This window comes from Nelumbo nucifera, chromosome 2 (assembly GCF_055504915.1).
Source record: "Nelumbo nucifera cultivar China Antique chromosome 2, China Antique-T2T, whole genome shotgun sequence".
Lineage (NCBI taxonomy): Eukaryota > Viridiplantae > Streptophyta > Magnoliopsida > Proteales > Nelumbonaceae > Nelumbo > Nelumbo nucifera.
Genome location: NC_142650.1, coordinates 35,108,277 through 35,130,126, shown reverse-complemented (window position 1 = coordinate 35,130,126; position 21,850 = coordinate 35,108,277). Strand labels below are relative to the sequence as shown.

Genomic DNA, 21,850 nt, shown 5'->3' with positions numbered 1-21,850 from the left:
AAGAAGTTGAGTTTATTTTCCATCATATGTAGGTTAAAAAGCCATTGTATGTAGATTTGTTTGATTTTCAAGTCAAAATTGATTATATCATCTTAGGCTTCTATTGTTAAGTGGTAAATTCTATTGTTTTAGGTACATATATGGTAGATATAGATTAAAAATAGGGTAAAGTCACTTTCTTATATATAATTAGCCTTTTAATATACCTATATTTAATTTTTAGACAAGTTTGTAAAAAATAGAAATAATCTTATGGTTTACGATACGATTCACGATTTGATTCAATTCAAATTTCTCTACGATTTATGATACAATTGCAATTTTCAAAATATTGGTGTATACTTTGACAGTTAAGAAGTTGGAAATAATGACTTGACTTATCCATAAGCTTAGCATCAAGAAAGTCTCCTTTACATACTATTCTGATAGGTCTTGCATTCAAAGTCTTTATATGCTGTCTTAATGACATCCTTCTTAGGGGTGGTACAGGACTCAATGATGATGAAAATATTTTATAGTCAAAAAAGAATTTTCACTAAAAGAAAAAGAGTATAAAATGCTAAAGGTGATGAAATGGCACTCCACATAATAAGTAAAAAATATCTCCGCAAGATAAACATAACAGTAGCACATCAATAACCAAGCAAGACAACAAGAGCACCGTGCAAAAAGGTTTTGGGTTAAGTGGTAAAAGCCATAAGCAAGTGATGGGCTAGAGAGGCTGGGATAGACCTTAAGGTGTTACAAGATGTAAGCAAGTGATGGGCGGCGCCCACGGCCCAACATTCGAAGGTGGCGAGGCACCCGGAAGACAGAGGAAAGGCAAAGGGGAGAAGGAACATCTTTCTTTGGCTGATGGCCGGAGGGGGGACAGGTTAGACTGAAGGCGAACGATAAATCATTCTTCCTGGAGGTGGAAGAAGGAAAGGTGAAGGAGAGGAAGCTATTTCTGCAGGCATGTTTGGTGGGTACTTTCGACTGGAAGGGTTTGGAGATGGAGGAAGTCAGAGTCTGGGCACCCGCAGGGTGTCGACGTGAGAAAGCTGGATGAAGACAGATGGCTTTTCTTCCTACCCTCTATAGAGGAAGCAAGGAGAATCTGAACACAGGGGCGAGATGTTGTAAAGGAGCCTTGCTCACCTGGAACCATGGTCAGAAGAAATAGAAGTGTGGAAGAAAACGGAGGCATTCAAGGTTTCCTCTGGGTCAGAATCTTCAGGTTGCCGCTACAGCTATAGAGTAAAGAAATCATAAAAGGGATAGGGGACCTCTATGGGGGATTTGTGGAAGTGGACAATAATAAGATCCACAGGGAGTTGTTCGAATGTGTAAGAATCAAGGTGCGGTGGAATGGGGTGCCTCCTTAAGCGGTTAACATAGTGGTGGAGGGAGAAATGTTTGTGGTCACTGTCTGGCTTGAAATCAAGTCGGAGAATTGGTTTCTTGAGGCAGGCTTCATTCTTTGAAGTTATAGTTTCTTGAGAATATCAAGGCACCTAAATAATAGCAAAAGAAAATATAGCAGGAAGATAAAGACATCCTCCTTCAACTGGTTGTGAAAGGAAGAACCATAATATCAATCAAAAATAGTCATCCAGACTGAGTCACTGATCTACTAAAACATCATCTGTATAAACTCTCAAACAGCAATATCATCCCCCAAATACAAAGATTTTCTTACTACCCAATTGGCCCATCCCTTGGCAATCCATCTGCTAAAGTATGCCAAATATCAGAACCCACATGAACAAGACCTTCATACGGTCTACCAACAATATTGCCTCCCAAATGAACCCTTAGAATATCCAATGAAGTATCAAGTTGTTCATCCTGCTATTCTTCATTACTTAATAATCAGTTATATAAAATGTGATTAATCTTATAGCCGTCAATAGACTTGTTCACAGGCCGGGCTTCGGCTTCAGCCGATCTAAATTTTACACTGTTTCAGGCAGGCTCAGGCTTCAGGCCAGGCCCATTCAAATTTTGGCAAAAGCTAAGCCCGAGCCCGGCCCATGAACAGGTCTAGCTGTCAAGAGTCTCAAGACTTTTACATGGTTCCATTGGTATACAACACTCAACAGTTAAAAGGACAACTCCCCTCCAAATCAACTACAATTATGGGGGTTACAGCCCCACGCGTCATCTGTCCTTATAAGAAAACTGAAATACTAGAGAAACCCAAGTTGAGTTTTATATGTATTCACTCTTTAGAGCCAAATTATGCATCCTTAAACCAACCTCCAGGTCATACAAATCATCCACTTCCTACATCCTAAATTCCTAATCCACTTTACATGCCATCTCCCTTGGTTTAGCAGAAATTTTTAGCCATTTTGATATGTTTCCTCTGTTGCAAGCACTTGAAAGTTGAAACTGGATTATAAGCAAGTGACAAGAGTAGGTCATGCAAAGAAGAAATTTGTAGTCCTTATTCTATAAGCAATGATAGTTCTTGAAATTGGAAAGAGGGGATGGGGAAGAAAAGGTAAGGGGAAAAACAACATGGTACCAGATCCAAAGCAAAATAGTTCTCATTAAATAGAGTAGCATATGAACATCAAACAAAGTTTTATAATGACACTGTACCTTCCTACGCCCAAAGAAGCATCCATCACTCTCGATAGACCCAAAAAAGTCCAGTTTCAAGAGGCATCCTTTCAGTTTATCATAATATAAACCTCTGATGGGAAATGAAGGATCATACTTGAATCCCAAGCAACTCTCAGGATACCTAAACTGACAGAATGCAACCAATACCAAAAAGAAAATTCATTCAGATTCCTAGAACACTGAAGACCATAAATGAAAACACTATAAAGTGCAGTATGTCATCAACCCCATTCTAACCTCATTCACAAGATGTTCCTTGGCAAGGTCATATATCAAATTCTGTAAGTTAGAAGAGTAATAAGCCAACGTGTAATCATAGTCAAAGCCATAGACTTGCACGCTGTCCAACCTCAGGTTTTTATTGACAAATATACCTAGTTCAGAGTTGAGTTATAAGAAATCAGTGAACGCCAGAACCAAAATGCCCAACCCAAAAATCAAATAGAACTAGAACAGTGAGCCTCAGTTCAATTGATAAGTTCGAATGGAAGGAAGAAAAGTATAACCTCGAGGGTTCATTTTGGGCATTTCTCTGAGAGCCTCTGGAATCTTGAGGAAGCTTTGTTTCGCCGCCTCAAATTCACGTCGGATCTTTGCGATCTCATCTTCCATAACCAGAACCTCTGGTTCCACCCGTCCATCTTCGTCCGGGCATTTGAAAATAGCTTCTTCCGACGCTACTGTAGCACTGAAGCTTCTACATGAACCTCCGACTCCAAACCCTGGATTAAAACAAGTTGCTATGTGTAAGAATTTTTCTCTTCTTCCCAAAAACAGATAATAGATGGATAGATACAAGAGAAATAGGAAGGACCTTCTGCAGTTCCTCGAAGAGAAAAGCCCGTCCTCTGTAATGAAGAACAGAAAGGAAGAAGCCTGCGAATGGAGGCCATGAAGGAAGCTCAGCTCTGCATATGTTCGATAAAATCGAAATTGATTTCGGATTCCAATGATGAGTGTCAGAGTGTATATAGCAGTTGCCGTTTCAGACAGTTGAAACGCAGCTCATTTGAACAAAAACTGTGTTCGATTCTTGGGGCTTAACAACTGAAGTGGGCTCCACTAATGAATCTAGAAAGGAGCTCGATCTCAGGCTCTCAGCCTACAGAAGCGCGTGGAGATCGATGTGTGTGTTGATACTGTGTAGAGGTGGTGAAGAGAAGTCGACATCTGCTGCATTATCGTCGCACAAGTTATCGCGACGGCCCATCAAAAGTTAAAACTTAAAACACGGTGCCGATCAGTCCATCCAGGTTTCTTGTCTCATTGTAGGGTAAATTTCGTGTTCGACTATGGTACCAAACGGTAACGATACCTAAGAAACTAAAAACCCGATACAAAGATTAAATTAGTATCAATACAATACTTCTGATATGAATATATCGTATGATATTAATGGCTATATACAATACTTTTGATACGGATATATCGTATAATATTAATTGCTATAGATGCAGGATACCGTATAACTGGGTATATATCCCATGAGTCGTATGTATCTTTATGATATGCCTTTGTATCAGATTGTGTTACTACTCTATCAGTATTGTGAGGAGATCCCAATTAACTAGCGCCAGGATATTTGAAGCAGGCCCATGGCCGTTAACATGCATATAACTAGTCTGGATGTATTTGTCACAGAGTGCTCCTCGTATGGACCTCATAATATGTATCAACCACACATTGGGATCAGTAACATTTTCAGTATTTGTATAATATTTATTATTCACAAGAGATATTTTCAATACATGATAGGATGTGGTTGTAAAATTAGTGTGAAAAGCGCTCCATGAGAAACAGATCCAAATTCATATATAACAGGTTGACCATGAGCATAATAGGTAGACCCAGATTCCAATCATGTGTAGATGATGTATCCATTCCAGAACAGAGGCCCTTCCTCTATAAATTATTAAGACCTTCATTCGTTCCATCTCCTTCACTCTTCCATTTCACTGACTTAACCATTAAAGCCTCTTGCCCGAGGATACTATGGCATTTGTCTGTGTTCACAGTTAAGTTCGTCGTCGCCGAGATCTCCAGCAAAAGTCGTGACTTGCCCATTGCCGTTCAGATCGTGTGGCATCACTCACATACCTTTCCGGTACCATAAGAATTGTTAAATTTTAGTACACCCACTCATCCGTCTATCTCGATCAGCATTATTAGGGACCTCTGGGTATGTTCTGGGTTTTATTATTATGAATCCATTACAATTGGGTCGAGATTCGAGATCAGTTTTTGTTATTAGATTCAGACCAACTGATGTATTTTTTTAAGAATGCCAAACCAATTGTATATATAAATTAATTATATATATTTGTATATCAGTATATTATAAATATAAACCCAGTAGGATAGCTATCTTTCTCATTGTATACTTGTAATGTGATTACATGATAATGTCCAAATGTGCTAATTTAACAAATTAATAGGTGTATTGTAAGTTACACAAGTAAAATACAACTGTCAAGAATTAACACAACATCGGGCCCAGGCCCATTCAAAATTTATCAAACGCTTAACCCAAGTTGGCCCAATCCAAATTAACAACCCATTTACCACATTTGGTCCAGATCTACATTGATCCACAAAACAAGCCAATCTCGAAAATGAATTTTTAGTGTAACACTATAACACTCCTAAGCATGGTTTTCAAAACCGGACCAGAAAAATCGGTAACCGGTCAGCCCCCGAATCCGGTTATACTAGAAACCAAAAATTTGAAAAAAAAGAAAATGTTGAAAAGTCAAAAAAACTGCTGACCCGGGTGGTCGGACTGCTAAACTGTTCGACCTGGGTAGTGGTTTGTGGGTTATCCTTTTTTATTTTCACAGTTTTAATTAAAAAAACAAAAAATAAAATGACTTGAATCCCCAAATCAAAATCGAATGCCTTTAGGGTTAGAACCCATTTTCATTCTAACCCTTCCCTTCTCTCAACCCTCACACCTAACTGACCACCTACGGCGGCCAGTACCTCCAGCATCCGACAACGATACACACCGATCAACAGCGAATAACGGCTACCAGCGGCGACAAGTTTGCAGCACTTCTAGAGTTCCAGGCTGCAGTAGTAAGAGTTGTGGCAGGCGAGTTTGCAGCGGCGGATGGCAAGTTTGCAACGGTTGTCTAGTGAGTTTGTAGCGGACAAACATCTTCACAAGTCACAACCCAAATTCGTGAGTTTGCCTCTTTTTTTTTCTTTTGGAAAAATAATAGACCAAGCTGGGTGAGTTCTGGTTTAAGTGCCTTGCTAAGAAAAAAGATGATGAGGAGTAGTGAGTTTGTCTTCTTTAGCTTGCTCCGGTTTGTCTCTTCAGGCTACTTGTCTTGCTACTCAATCTTTGTTTTCAATAAATCAATTTCCTCCTCAAAGGGGTCTTTTCATTTCACGAATGAAGAATCTTCAACCAAACATCTCTCACAACCCAAAATCATGGTTTTTTTGCACTGATTTTTACATATAGATTTAAGGGTTTATTTCAAGCTATTTTTTCTGTATTTTTTTATTTTTTTGTGGTTTTTCTGTATTTTTTAGAATTTTTCTGTATTTTATGTATTTTATACTATATTATTTTTTATTTAGATAGTTTTATTTTCTATATTTTTTCTGTTTTTTATTTAATTTTATGTTATTTTTATTATTTATAAATATATTTTTTATTTTTAATTTATTTATGATGTCATGGGTCAAACCATTTGACCGTACGGTTGAACCACTTAACCAGAAACCGGTCCCCTGACCGGTTCTGTTTCTGGTTCGTTTTTTAAAAACCATGCTCCTAAGTATTGATTGTAGTGTTGGGTGGTCTCCACAAGTTCTTTTTGGGTTTGGGCTCTTTATTGGATTTTCCAAAAGGAGTTTTCTTAGCTCTTTTTTGGCTTTATTTATTTGAATACAACTTGTTGGTGATTATTAATTATTTTAGTGAGTCTTTATCCTTTGGACTCGTAATTATTTTAGAGTCGTTATCTTTTGATATTGGACGACTCAGTCTATAACAAAAGAGTTGTAACATCATTATTCACATTAAAATAGTGGATATTTGCCTAGATTAGGTTTCATGGTTTTCCTATTCGTTTTTTATATAAAAATATTATAGTGTTCTCTATTTTTGTTATTTAGTTATTTTAGATAAATTATTTATTTGAGTAAATGCACTTAAGGAAGTAAATGATACTAGTTTTATTATTAGTTTTGAGCACTTTTCCCTTAGGTGAAAAAGTTACTTACCCACATGAAAGATGGTAAATGATACTTAGGCTCAGTTTGAAAAGAGTATAAATATAAATATGTATAATACAAATACATACAAAAATATAAGGATTTAGACTCTACATATTTGTATTTGTACTCCTTCCAAACTGAGCATTAGGGAACATTCTTTTTTCAGATTTTGAGAGGAGGGAAAATTAGTCAATCAATGTGATCTTGATTCCCATTGACCAAGAAACCCGTATAATTTTTTTAGATTTATGTAGAGATCAAGGAAAGTTTATTTTCCTATCCGTCTCGTAGGTGGGCAAATAACTTTCCCACTTGTAGGAAAGTCATTAATACTTGAATGGAACAAAATGCCCATTTTAATAATGAAATTTTATGGTTAAAATGGTCATTGCCTTATTTACCTGAGAAATAAAAGAACATGGGGTAAATGCACTTGCCCTGATAAGTCATTCCTAGGAAATACTTACCCGGACAATTGCATTTAACTGGATAAATAACTTACCGAAAAATAAATAGGGCCTTAAGGGAAGCTTCATTTATTGTGGAATCCACCTTTTATCGAAAGAAACAAATGCAGGAGAGTTGGTCAATTTTCCCACTGACCAACTACTCCTCCTCCATTTATTGAAAAACAAATGCACCCTTTGTTCATTTGCACATGATTCATATAAGCAAAGGTATTATCCTGTAGATAGAATTTCTACAGGTGAATCCCTACGTCATATTTGTCGAACATTTTTCTTATTGGGGTTCTATTTGGTTTATTCACAAAAATGAAGGGTCAATTTCCCAACTCTAATGTGAGTGAATGCGGATTAGAAATTGATGCAGTGATCAAAAGGTGTTGCATGGATTTTGGTCCACAAGCATAGCTACGAACAGAGCACCTTTGGTGTTGAACTGCGCCATTAAAGGATGAAGAAAGAAGAAAAATAAAAAAGTCAAGTGAAAGAGAGGGTAACCTTGACCAGCTAAGATTTGAGAAGAGAATAGGCAAATTTGTATTAGAAAAAACACATTTCACAAATTTGAAACTTCACTTAAAATCATAGAGGCTTCTCTTGTTAGAAATGATAATAAATAATTGAATTGGCTCATCAAAATGGTCTAATGTGGCCAAATTTATAGCCATTTGACAGATAGAAATCACTTATGCAGCCTATAGGTCACATTAAGGGGGGTGTTTGTAAATACTTTTTTTTTTGTTTTTTTAATCTACTACATTAGGGAAATTGTATTGTTTTTGTTGACATGATAATTATTTTTGTTTTAGAAAACAAAGCCATTCACATTGACAAACACCCTCTAAATTGTTTCCAATTGAAGGTTGGCACATCATCAGAATTGAACATTTCTTTTCTTTTTTTTGCAAAAATTTATTGTAAAAGAGGTTGGTTCTTTTGAGAATTGGAGGCAGGAATACTTGGGACCTGATCTTAGCTGAATGGTTCTAGTGTACCACATGGCTGATCGATTGTCTCCATGACTACAATTGATCTGACCTTATATTGTTTGGTTTGGATAAACATTATGTCTTAATTCTATTAGGTTTGAGATTGTATCATTCTGAATTCTGAGCCAATTTATGCAAGGGTAAAAGTATCATTATTGTGAAGAATATAGAGAGACAATATTTGGTACATTTTAGGAATTATTACAATACACTTGGATGTAGTAGAGAAAATTCCCTTAAATCCCATAGAAGCATAATGGCATTATGTGAAGTATGAACTACTGGGATACATTTGGGAAACATCGACACAAATTGTGGAAGGCTTAAAATTTGCATGTATATGCTTAGAAAATCAATATATATCTCATTAATACTTATGATATGCTAACTTTAATTAGGAATGGTAACGAGTTGGGGATCATATTCCTCATCCCTGACCTTGATTCTGAAATTAACCTCCATCCTCATCCCTGATCCCCAATGGGGATGGGTTCCCTATGGGTAGGGGTGGATTCAAGTCGAGCCAAGCCGAATATTTGGCTATTCGAGCTCGGCTCGCTCATAAACTATCATGTTCAAGCTCGAGCTTGATTCAAATTAGAGACTTGAGATCAAGTCAAAAGCTCGGAAGTTTGAGCTCGGCTACCTTTGATTGCAGGTCTCTGTTAGCTGCTGAAGTGCCGCACTGAGGTCTCCCTAGCAAATGAGTCTCCCTCAATAGCTAAAGTGTCGAGTTGAAGTTTTCCTTGTAGGCGAGGTGCCGAGCTGAGGTCTCCCTTAGTTGCTGAGATGTCAAGCTAATTCCACTTGCAAGCAGGGACCTCAATCCCCATCCCTGACCCTGATCCCGATCGGGGATTCCTATTAATCCACGTCCTTGTCCCTGCCCCGCCAAAACAATCCCCATCCCCGACATGATGGGGTCGGGGAAGTCAGGTCCCTGTTGGGGATGGGGAAAATTGCCATCCCTAACTTTAATGATGAAACTTTTTTTTTTTTCTAGTTGAACATTCATATAATAAACCAATGTAATTTCAAATCCTAACATATTATTGATTCATTGTAACAAAGTTTAGTAAACACTTAACTTTTTGTAACATGGAGGTGACAAGTTTGAAATTTAATAGAATAGATAGATTAAGGTGGGATTTGACATATCTTTTCACTAGCGGGACCCGTGTGATGCATGGGAAAATATACAAATAATTCAAAATCAAGAGATAATTTCACCACAATTTAAGCATCATAATCAATTGATATCACTAAATACATAAATGGACCACAATTAGTAATTTTTCAATAAATTTTAATTATTACTTTTTCAGTAATTATTGATCTGAATAATTAATTAATCCTTGACAAATATTGATTGATCATTTCATAAAAATACATAAATTAAATAACTGAAAATCAATAACTAAGTTTCAAAAATATATTAAATTATTTTCAATTATTATATGTAATTGATTTTTACTGAAATGAATTTCCACAAAAAAATATTGAAAATGTTCAATAATTACTGAAACATTAATAAGCAAAAATTACTGAAATTAATTTTTAACATTTTGAAAAATATCAATTTTCAATATTACTAAAAATATTTCACTAATATTTAGTGGAAAAATAATTTAAGTTTAAATTATTTTTTTTTGCATTTTCAGTAACTTTAATATTAATAGATAATTAATGGAAACATTAAAATGAATAATAAATATTAAAATAATTAACTGCTGAAAATATCAATAAATTGAATATTTTTTAATAAGTATCTCAAAAATATTTTCAATTATTGCCGAGAATATTTAAATAATTTGATATCACTAAATATTTTTAATAAGTATCTCAAAATTATTTTCAAAAATTACTGAAAAATTCATATTTAACATTTTAAAAAATATTAGCGTTACAATCAATTGTCAGTTATTTTTAGTAGAAAGTTAATTTTAGTTAAAATTAATTTATTTTTTGCATTTTCGTTAATTTTAAAGGCAATAATAAATATTAAAATAACTAATTAATTACTGGAGATATTAAAATAAATTGATATTGTAGAACATTTTTAATAAATATCTGAATTATTTTTGCATTATTATTATTATTATCAAAATAAATATCTTTCAACCCAACCCATGTATTACACAGATTGGGTCTATATGGTCTGGACAATTTTTCAAAAACGGGTAAGCAGAGATGACCCATTTTGGTTGTCTTGTTCACCCGTACGTTAAAGCGGGTCACGCAACGACCCAATTTATTTTTTTCCTACATTTTCATAATTTTTTTTTACCTCTAATGAGTCTTGGATTGGCTTCAGTCAGTGCAAGGCCAATTAGAATACCGTTCGAACAGCTTTTACAGTCTTGCATTGGGAACATTTCGGCATTTTTATGCTTTATTTCATGAGAGATATTCCCAATGCAAGGCTATAATGCATGTTTGAACGGGCTTTGCACTCACTGAATCCGGTTTCAATGAGTCTGTTTAGATTTTAGAAACAATATTTGATCGGTGTTAGAATACAAAAACGTTTTGTTTTGAAGAATTCATACCTGGTTTATTATTCTTGCAAGATTAACGCCTGAACCGACTTGAACCAATTATTTATTTGTAGAAAACGCACCTGAACAAACAAACATGAATTCAAAGGAAAAAGACTGATAAACAAAGGAAAAAGCAGGACTTGAAAACGCAGAAATCTGCAACAAACCTCAGTAATAAAATAATAAAAAAACTCCGAAACTACTTCTGCAACAACAATAGTTCATTTGAGAACAAACTCTGAAACCAGCGAAACATAGAAGATGTGTGAAAGTGGAACTATCTCTGAAATTAACTTTGCAACGAATTGGAACTCGCTCTACAAACTACAACTATCTTAGCTCTAATGTCTGCAATGAGTTAAAGAAAGTAATTAGAAAGAGAGAGAGGAAGAGACAGAGGGACGTATGGCATACCTAAGATTTGAAACCAAAATTAATTAATCTCATGGAGAAGATGCTTAGGAATTCCAAACATCTCTTGAGCGTGATTGGAGACGTGCTAACATTAATATATATTATATATTATAAAGTATATATTATGAAATCAAATTTTATTATATTATATATTAATATATATAATATATATTATATCTTACATATTATATATCATTTATTACATATAATAATAGAAAGTTTGATTAATTTGGTTAATCAAATTTCAAATTCTAAAAACTAAAATCGAAAATCGAATTAACCAAATATCGAAAAAACTAAACCGAAAAAAACAAAAATCGAAATATTTGGTTTGGTTTTTCGGTTTTAACAGAATGATGCTCACCCCTAATAAAAAGATATTAAAATTTAATTATCCTATCAATAATTTATGCTTGGGCTTGATGTAGATCTGAGCTATAACTAGCTAAGAAGAAAATATTTGCTTGAGCCCAATGTTGGGCTAAGTTATAAATGATCATCCCAAATTGATGACATTATGCAAATGGTTTTATTTTTATTTTTCATAATCTTTTACTTTTTATATTTATTTTTATTATCCCATTAAACTATAATTCAGTTTTTTTAATTAATGAACTACTAATTAATTCTCATTAATTTCATAACTTTTAATAATTGCTAGATAAAAACTTGCTAATTTTAATATTCTTATTAAGTTTATTAATTATAGTTATTAGGTTTCAAATCATATATAGATTGCATGTTATAAATAAAATACTTTAATAAATATAATTAATTATTATTAATATTGTAATAAAATACTATTTGTAATAAATAATGTATTTATTGAGAATATGGTTAATTAAATACTATTAATTAATAAATATTCAAATTAATTAAGTATTGTTAATTAATAAATACTATTAATTAATAAATATTGTACTTATTAAAAGACTGTTAATTATTAAATATACTGTAATTATTAATTTACTGTTAATTAATAAATAAATTATTTATTATGTAATTATTAATACTGTTTTTAATAAATATTGTATTCATATTAAAATACTATTAATTATTAAATTATTGCTAGCTATTAAAATATTGTAATTATTAAATTACTGTATTTATTTAAAATTCAGTAATTCTCTGGAAATTATCATATTTTCAGAAATATTGGTAAAACTAATTAAATATTATTTTCTGGTAATTAAATGTAATTTTTTGGTAAATAAATGTAGTTTTTTGGTAAATAAATGTAATTTTTTGCTATTTATAGCTTAAACTAGAATTACTATTAATTATAATTTAAAAATAATTACTGTTAATGATTAAAAATTCTGTTAAATAATTAATAAATACATCACTTTTTTCATTATAGTTCAGTAATGTTTGCAATAAAAAACAATTAATTTTAATTTTTAATTATTTTTAGTATTTTAATTAAGTTTTAGGGTTTTCAGAATTCCCAGATTTTTAATTAATTTTTGGTATTTTTCATTACTATTGGTAATTTTTGCATATGAGTATTTTTCAATAATCTTCAGTATTTTCAGCATTTATTTTTTCATATTAGTCACTACAAAATTAATTTGCACTTGATTTCAATAAAAATAAATTAAATAACTAAATAAATACCATAATTAATAAAAATATTGTTTATTTTCAATATTTTTCAATAATTTCTGGCTTTGGTATGTTTTTAATAATTTTTTGTATGTTTTAATAAAAAAATACTATTAAGTTTTCTTTTTAATCATTTTTAATTAAATACCCTAATTAATCTAAAATACTATTATTTTTCAATATTTTAAATTATTTTCGGTATTTTATTTATGTTTAGGTTTTTTAGAATTTTCCTAATTTTTAATTAAATGTTGGTGTTTTTTATTATTATTTAGTAATTTCTGCAATAAAATACTATTAATAAAATGGATTCTACATTTTAAATCATTTTTAATGAGTTCATTATGCATAATAAAGTTCTCTACTCATAAAAATTATTAATTAATTAAAAATTATTTATTAGTTTTAAGTAAAAGTTTAGTGTATTTTTAAATTAATGATTTTTTTGACTGTTGGTTGTCTTCCTCCTCTCGCTGGTTTTATCGACACGTTGAGACACCTAATAGATTCAGACCTCGTAAAATCAACGGTAGCCATAAGACATTGAGAATTATGCTCTCTTTCGGATTTATATATTCCATTATAATGTTGGAAATCTGCTCATAGATATTCTTGGGCTGGCCATGAATGAAAACCCTCATAATATTGGGCAAATCAACCATGGTGAGATCGGGAACACCCCTCTTTTTCACTACAAGAGTGTGAGGAGTATGGAAGATGCCCTTACTGTTGCGGACAATCTCATCGATAGCGTAGTTAATGGCTTTCGAAAGATGGGCTTCATTTCATTGGTGGCCACCTCACAATGAAGATACTCCAAGCAAATTCTCAAGGTTGGGTGCCTAGTGGTTCTGAAGAGGAATTATTAGAGGAAAACGAGTGCAAATGCCCCGGCCTCGAGGGAGGTTGGTGCCTACAAGAGACTAGACTTGCTGGAGGATTGATCTCCGACAACGACATTGAAGAGTGGTCGTATTCGGTCATTGTAAGATGAGAAAGAGCAGCAACCTTGAATTGGTCATCTTCCTCCTTAACATTTCCTAAACCAATCTTGAACATTTTATCTTTAATGGAATGAGTTGCTGGCACCATGAAAACCAGAGAAATGAGAGCCTTAGGGTGGATGGTTTTTGGGTTAGGTAGTGCATCTCAGTTCTCATACTATCACTCTGTCTTGCTTGGCATTCGGATGTAGAGGAGGAAGACGAGCAACACTGTTCAATGCCCTTTATTGATATTTTTTCAAAAAAGCTATCCCATTTCCATTTTAATTATAATATAAAAATATTATTTTTATTGATATTAAGGGCAAAAAATTGCCCTTATCTGCTATTCTCCCTATATTATTTGATTTATATTATTACTATTCCCTCTCTCTCTCTTTTAAATGTAATAACAATCTTGCATTAAAATAAGAAACCTTAGAAAATCCAAATGTCTTTCTCTCTCTAATGGTATATAGGTTTATTGATTCAATCAAAATAGACAATGATTACTTTTTTATATATTTAAAACAAAAAATAAAAAATACAAAAATAAAGAAAATAGATAAATAACTTCCCTAAAAAAAAACATACTGACATGAACTATCCAATTTTATTATATAATAATTCGGTATCATGGAATTATAATTTGTTGGTTAATATATTTGTGCAGCCTTCAGAGTATTCTAAACACGCATCTTTTTGGAAGCCGAAAATGAGAGTGTTTGTCATGTATTTTTGTTTTGTCCTTTCACTGGACACTCGAGCTTCAATTCTCGCCAAGTCGCTAGTTCTCGTTCCAGGACTTAAAAGAGTTGGCTTTGTTTATCACCAAATCACCAATACGGAGCTTAGCACTTCAGATTTCAAAAAGTTGTAGTATTTTCTGTGGCAGGCTCGAAATGATAATTCTTGTAACTGGATTCTCCGATTGTAAATAGAGTTCTTTTAACTTTTAACCAGATATTTCCTTTTTGCAACTTTTGGGTTCTGTGCCTTTTCTCATAATCTTAAATTTGTGATGGCTGCAGGAGGAAGACTAGAAAAGATTTCTGAACCCATAGAAGCGGAATGTGCAGCAGTTTGGGGAGCTCTTTATTTTGCTAGAACTCAAAAATGGCTTTCAGTTGTGATTGTGTCAGACTCTAAGGCTCAGTTTGTAAATAATACAAGTACAAATAGAAAAAAAATAATACAAAACATAAGAGTTTTACACTCTACAAATTTGCATTTGTACTCCTTCCAAACTGAGCCTAAAGTTCTTATAGATGGGTGTAATAGGAATTTAAATGGTATTGCTTGGTCTTTTTTGGTTTGGATAGACAAGATTCTGCAGTTAGTTGCTGATTTTGAGTCAGTCAAGTTTATACGTAAGAACAGGAAATTAACGGTTAGTGCTCACACTGTATCTCAGAAGGCTAAAACTTTTAAAGATGGATTAGTTTGGTGGCATAGTCCTCCGAGCAGGTTGGAACCATTTGCTTGTGTTTCTGATTTTGCTCAATCTAGTTTTACTTTCAATTATCAAATTTAAAAGAAAATCATTTGTATTGCCCAATATGGATCCATACTCACCCATGTATTGGCTGATATAAAAACCAACGAAATGGTGATGCAAATGACACAGATGCTGGACCAAGCCACCCACACCAAGTATTTATCTTCTATAAAACAGATGGAACAAACCCTACATTGTTTGAGAGGGAAGGAGTAAGACTAAGAGAGTAAGAAGATTTATTATCAAAAAGGAAAAAAATCTTACCAAGCCCAGCTCTGGATAATACTTGCCTTGTATCAGAAAGAGAGTCACACATGGTTTCTTATTCTTCAATGAAGCATCACAAATCAGTGTTTAAAATCCTTAAACAAGATCTACACTTTTTACAGAGTCATTGTCCTAACAAATAGGTTCTAAAAAGTACTCAGATTCTTTACCAAAAAAATGTACTCAGGTTGTTGTTGAAGTTGAATTGTGGTTTGTTGTGCTTCATATAAGCCATTGAAATCTCAACTTATATGAACTTAATTGGTGCAATCAAAGCAATGTATTCACAGTTATCTAATACATCTCAGACTACATTTCATGATAAATTCTGAATTACAAGGTATTCACATTGATCTAACCAGATCTTTATTTTTTATCAGTATCTAACCAGATCCAGTTCTCTTCAAATTTAAAGTTACTAGATGGATGACATACAGGCTTTTAGCAGTCTAGAAATACCATTTTCCATGTAACTTTTTTTTCATATTTACACTACCTTCTAGCTTTGCTCACATTCTGAAGTTCTTTGATGATAATGATAAAGGCAGAGCTTTACAGAAAGCCAGAAAGTAGAGTTCCTTGAAAGAGGATAATAGGGATAAAAAGAGAAACCTTTTACCAAACCTTGTCCCATATAAGTTCCTCGTAAATGTTTTCAATCAGTCAGCAATTTGAAAGGAAGCAAGTTACCTAAGTTCACAAACTCTTGATCCTTCCACAAGCACATTATTCTGAAAACCAAGGAGAAAAGAAGATCATATGTTCTTCACTGTCATTAATAAAGAACTATTGAGAGTGATCAGAAAAATAAATAAATAAAATAACTGTTTAGCTTTGATGGGGGCAAATAGAGGAGAGACAGATGAAGGAATTACAAAAGTGGACATAACCTCTTTAGCAGGTTTTTGCAAAAGATTTGAGCTTTTATGAGGGAAATATAAGGGAGGTAGCTGCCATACTTTCAAAAGGGCTAGATAACTTTTAGGTAAAAGTTCATGGATGGAGGAACCAGAGATATGCCAGAAAATATTAATATCAATCAGTATAAGACTATAAGAGTATATTGGAGGCAGAGTGCTGGAAATGTAGATATCTATCTTTCCTGGAGTTCTAGATCAGGTATATCATTATAATGGAATTTATTTAGGATTTCTGTAGAAGACAATGATCATGTATGTCAATGAGGAGAAAGTTTTTATGAAGTTTAAAATTTCACAAGAAATGAAAGGGAAGAGTAATTGAATTTATCATTGGTATGTGCAAGAGAGCTCAAGTAAAGCCTTTCTAGAAGACAGTAGAAGTGGGAAGAGCCTTATGCTAAAGTCTAGATCATTTCTTGACCCATACATGGGTTTTTTGATAGAAAGAAATTGCTGAACAATATTGTAATGCAGGGTCATATTCATATTGGAAACGCTATTGCTTCTAAATGCATGGAAAATTGATTTTTTTTATGCGATAGTATAATCTTCAAGTTGTATATTTCTGGTTTTCCATACTTTATGATTTACTTTTTATACTGCATCACACACTTAACCAAAAAGGATACGAACCATTCGTTTATGTACAATTTAAGAATTGAAACTTTATAGCCTTACGTATTCTAAGGTTGTGCATGTAATTTGTTATAATTCCTGCATTTGAATGGTTGAATTGGTTATAATAAGCTAACCATGTAGAGGTTCATATCCTATCATCTCCTAAACTTTCATCTTAGATTCTAATGCTTCCATAATGTTCCTACAATTTCTATACCCCTTACTATGTTTCTGTGAACTTTGATAAATATCACAATTTTAATCCACATCCATAAGGCCAAACTTAACCAAAATTAACACCAAAACTAGGGGATAAAGGCTTGTTTCTTGCAATAAGTAGGGAATTTGGAGGTAGATGATCTGATTATACTTTTGAATCCTCCACTTTTTACCATGGTGCACTTTGATCTTTCAACCAAATAAAGAAAATGCCTCATTTAAGGGTGTAAGTTTCTTTGGAGGATAACATTGAGCAGCTATCACCATCCCATGGCCTTGAAGGGAAACTGTTTTTCCCCTTTTTATCAGCAACAGACCAAAGTGAATTCAAGCCCCTTAAACATGAATGATTAATAGGAATAATCAGATAGTGAAAGCCACTGATTATTCATAGACTAGCACTAACATAACACCAGAACAAATACTGTCATCTCCATATTTACTGAGACAGGAGAACATGACCGTGGCACCTATAGATCAAGTCAATCTCAAACCTAAATGTGGGGGAGCCATATAAAGAACTTCCCCCATTTTGTTATTATTAAGGAGGTTGGCACACCTATTGATGGTTTGCTTATGATTTATCTAAACATCCTTGGCTCCTTGGTTATTATACATCTTATATTAACCAGGAAGAAGGCCAGGGCAAAAATTCTGGCAAAGATTGACTTAATACCATAGTTGGGAAAAAAAAGTTGGTTTGCTTTAAAAACCATTCATGTTTTTTAAACCATCAAACTGATGGTTTTTAACCAGAAATTACATGATTTATGAAACATAATAACATTATCATTAAGGGAGTTTTTGTGAAAATCTATGATTTTGTTTTTCAAAAATCAAAACAAAAGCAATTGCCACATCAGCAATAATCATAGTCTTTGCTGATGTGGCAATTGTTTTTAGGAAAAATCTATGATGCCAGAAAGACATGATACCGGAAAGGCTTTAACCAATCAAACCCCTCTGTGATTATGATGAAAACCCACTTGATTGGTTTCCATTTTTATGATGTCGGTTGATTGGTTATAAGTTTTTCCAGTATCATGTCTTTCAAGCATCATAATCGAACACTTGTTTTTTATTTTGAAAAACAAAACCATACATAAAGGCGAAATCCTTTAAATGAGCAGATGTTTTTCAAACTAGAAATTCAAGAATACGTAACATGATTTCAGTTTTAGAAACAATAAACACATTACACAACCAAGAACATGTTTTCTATATTTTTGTTTTAAGAACCAATTTATTTCCAAACCAGATGATAACTCGCAACAAGAAAAAACAATCCATGGAGAACACCCTCCCCCCACTTGTTACACCTGTATATTGACCAGTAACAAAGCAACCTGGATTTCCTAACAGTTCTACTTGATCCCTAAATATGCCAATGTCCCCACAGTATGGTAACAAATTCTTTCATTGTTTAGACTATTACTGAGTAGCAATTCACCCAAAAGTTACAGAGACTCAGAGAAGCATCAAAATATTCTTGAACAAAACTCTTTACAAAAATATTTCTAATCAGAACTCTACAAACAATGAAATAGAGAAAGAACAAATTGAAAAGGGTTATAAAGGAACCAACCTGTACCTCTTTTTCCCCCTTTTCAATTAGGATTATTGCAGAAAATACCCAGATAGGAAGAGTACAAAGAAAAAGAACAAACTGCCGTAGATGAGCAGTGTCTTCTGCCCAGAAGTGAGCGCGTTCCCACCAAGCCCAAACTGCTGATTTTGTGCAAACCCAGCAATCTCCACACTCTTGCTCTCAAAGAACGATTTCGCCGCTCCACAAGTTGGGCACCTCCAGTCATCTGGCATTCTATCGAATGGCAGTCCCGGAGGTATTGGGTAAGACGGATCACCAACTGCTTCGTCGTACCGGTACCCGCAAGACCGACACTCATAAATCCCGGTGTTCAATACAGCGAACCGCTCTTCTAGCCGTCGCTTATCAAATTTCTCTTCTTCGGGAGGGGGAGAATCAGTGGGAGCTGATGCCGACGCGGGTTCTTCCGAGATGGGCTTGTCTTCTTTGGAGACATCGATGGACTTTGAAGCGAGTTGCAGTCGTGGGGATCTTTGGAGGGACTGAATTGGGGTTTTGGAGGGTTGAAGAGAGAGAACGGCGAGATGGGGTTTTTGTGGTTGAGCATGTGAAGTGCGGAGGTGGAAAGAGAAAGTGGGTCTTGCAGTTGCAAACGCCATGGGTGGCTTTGCACTGTTCCTCTCTCACTGTATTTTCCCTCTATGCAGATTGCAGAAAATGAAATTGCAATGGAGTTAACTAAGTTCTTGTTTAGCTTGTCCTGAAGAGAAGTTGGAATGAGGGACTGGGAGAGCACAGAGGATCCACGTAAAGCATATACCTCTGAATTCTGAAATGGGGTCGGATAAATACAAGGTGGGTGTTATGCCTACTGCCTGCCTTATCCGACAGGCGACAGCGAAGAGAGAAAAAGGTGTGGACCGAGGTTTCTGAATCCTATTGGTGCTGAAATCAAACGACTCTGGGTGGAGTTCACATTTGCGTCCCACATAGCGCGCTTCACAGGCGCCCGACATGCACATCTCAGCGTGCATTGAAAACATCTTCGGTATCTGTCACTCACTGAGAGATGTTTTCAATACACGACTGGGATGTACTATGGATCGCGCTATGTGGGGGCGCCGGGTTCGGGTGGGTGTGAACGACAGGACGACTGACGAGTTCAGATCCACTACCACACATCTCAGATAGGCGGATCTCAATCTTATAATGGATCCCAGTCTATCGTATAATGTGGAGTGGATCAAGTTGGAACAGGTTTTGTTACTTCGTGTGGACAGTGACTCATGATGATTCCTAATCGGGGCGGGTTTTTTGATCGCTAATCAGGTATCGGGCAGATTTGAAAAAATCCAAAGATCTGATAACAGGGGATAAAGGGGGGATGGTATTTCATAATTGTCTATCATGCCCCAATTCCCGTCCCAAATTTGTTCCAACTAAAAGTGTGTATAATATAGTTTTAATATAATATAATATTATTTTAAATAGGTTTTAAAAAAAATAAATAAATTTATAAGGAAGAATGACCAGGATGGAATGAGGCAAATTTAGGGATCTCCATTCCCCACAGGGACGAGGATGATGTTCAGATGTTTAGTGCCACTGGGGTATGAGGCGGGGACGGGGTAGGGTATATGAATTGGGGGGTGGGGGTGGGGGTCAAGGATGGGGCATGCAAAATGCAAATTAATTTTAACAAAAAAATAATTAAGTAAATTAAGTGAATGAATTAAATAAACTAATCAAACAAAGTAAGCAAATTAAGTAAAACTGACTTAATTAACTTAGAACTAATTTATTAAATACAATAAACATTTACCATCAATTTTATTATTTTACTTTTAATTTAATTAGTTCATTAATTAACCCAAATAATTTTTATCAAATTATTGTTAATTAAATTTAATAATTATTGCTAGTTTTCTATTAATAATTAATGTTATTTATTGGAAATTAAATTTACTACTAACTTAATTAACATCATTTAATTTACTATTAAAAATGGTTGCTATTAATGTTAATTAATAGAACATTAACAAAAATCAAATTAATGGTAACATGAAGTTAATATTAATGCTAATTGATAGAAATTAGCAATTGTTGTTAATAATTACTATACTTATTACTAAATTTACTATTATCTTAAGTGTCATTTGGTAAGTCTTTTTTGAAAGATTTTCTGACAGACCTAACAACCAAAAGATGATATGAGTTTTGCATTAAGATCTTAGTCGCCTAAAGACCATTTGGTTAAGACGTGTCTTTCCATGCACCTTTCTGCACAAAGATGTGATAAATTCATTATCTTACATTAGCCCCTTGCTTAACAATGGCTTCACCCATTGTTAAGCAAAAGTTGGGTTAGGTGTTTTAACCATTGTACTCAGATATTAACCTCCGTGAAGTCACACAACGATGCTTCCAAAATTAAATATTTTGTTGATGAATTATTGTTACAAGATTAACCCCCATAATTTTGAGACAATTTAACTCTAAAAGATTTTTGAAAGATTAGACTCCAAAATTTTGAAGAATTGTGTGAAAGATTAGCCCCCAAATGTCTAAGCAACTACAGCTATAGCACTTGAAGCAATTGCAGTAACAATGGAAGTTGCAGTAACAATCATCAAAATTTTCTTCTGTTCATTCTTTGTCTCATCGATGCTTTTGTTCTGTTCATTAATGCCATTCTTCACTTCATTTTTAACTCATCAATGCTATTCTTGAGCTCATCAATGCCATTCTTCATCTTGTTGTTTCCATTCTTGAGAAACTCCAACTTTTTAATAATGAATTCTCCTCCTTCTTCATGCATTTTTTGGCTTTCTGTAGCTACCACCCCCACATGATCCACCCATTCCACAAGCTCTTTTCCTGTCACACCTTTCTCCATTACAAGAACTTCAAATGAGATAACTGATCTTGATTTTGATGATAG

General features: G+C 33.9%; 2 protein-coding genes and 1 pseudogene across 4 annotated transcripts in view; all 3 read right to left on the bottom strand.

The window, feature by feature from the left end:
• Positions 1 to 3,807, bottom strand: part of LOC104612312 (HAD-superfamily hydrolase, subfamily IG, 5'-nucleotidase) — a 37,733-nt gene extending 33,926 nt beyond the window's left edge. The window contains exons 1-4 of one of the 2 annotated variants that reach the window (XM_010279699.3): positions 3,428 to 3,807; positions 3,120 to 3,335; positions 2,851 to 2,987; positions 2,590 to 2,739 (exon numbers count right to left, since the gene is read on the bottom strand). In XM_010279699.3, the coding sequence (XP_010278001.1) occupies positions 2,590 to 2,739; positions 2,851 to 2,987; positions 3,120 to 3,335; positions 3,428 to 3,506 (582 nt within the window). In that variant the 5' untranslated portion in view covers positions 3,507 to 3,807. The remainder of the gene's footprint in view (positions 1 to 2,589; positions 2,740 to 2,850; positions 2,988 to 3,119; positions 3,336 to 3,427) is intronic. The other variant, XM_010279698.3, reaches the window with a different exon arrangement.
• Positions 3,808 to 13,288: 9,481 nt separating this feature from the next.
• LOC148802094 (putative dynamin-related protein 4A pseudogene) lies at positions 13,289 to 16,330 on the bottom strand (annotated as a pseudogene).
• LOC104612311 (Rubredoxin-like superfamily protein) lies at positions 15,247 to 19,785 on the bottom strand. Of its 2 annotated transcripts, none has more exons than XM_010279697.3 (2): positions 18,952 to 19,785; positions 15,247 to 16,334 (listed from the first exon to the last, which is right to left on the bottom strand). In XM_010279697.3, the coding sequence occupies exon 1, from the start codon at positions 19,566 to 19,568 to the stop codon at positions 18,978 to 18,980; it is 591 nt and encodes a 196-aa protein (XP_010277999.1). In that variant the 5' UTR covers positions 19,569 to 19,785; the 3' UTR covers positions 15,247 to 16,334; positions 18,952 to 18,977. The 2 variants fall into 2 exon arrangements, with proteins under 2 accessions (XP_010277999.1, XP_010277998.1); XM_010279696.3 differs by having other exon boundaries at positions 18,946 to 19,784.
• Positions 19,786 to 21,850: the final 2,065 nt, after the last annotated feature.

Coding starts and splice junctions, on each gene's coding strand:
- LOC104612311 (XM_010279697.3), bottom strand. CDS start 19,568: ATGGCGTTTGCAACTGCAAGACCCACTTTCTCTTTCCACCTCCGCACT.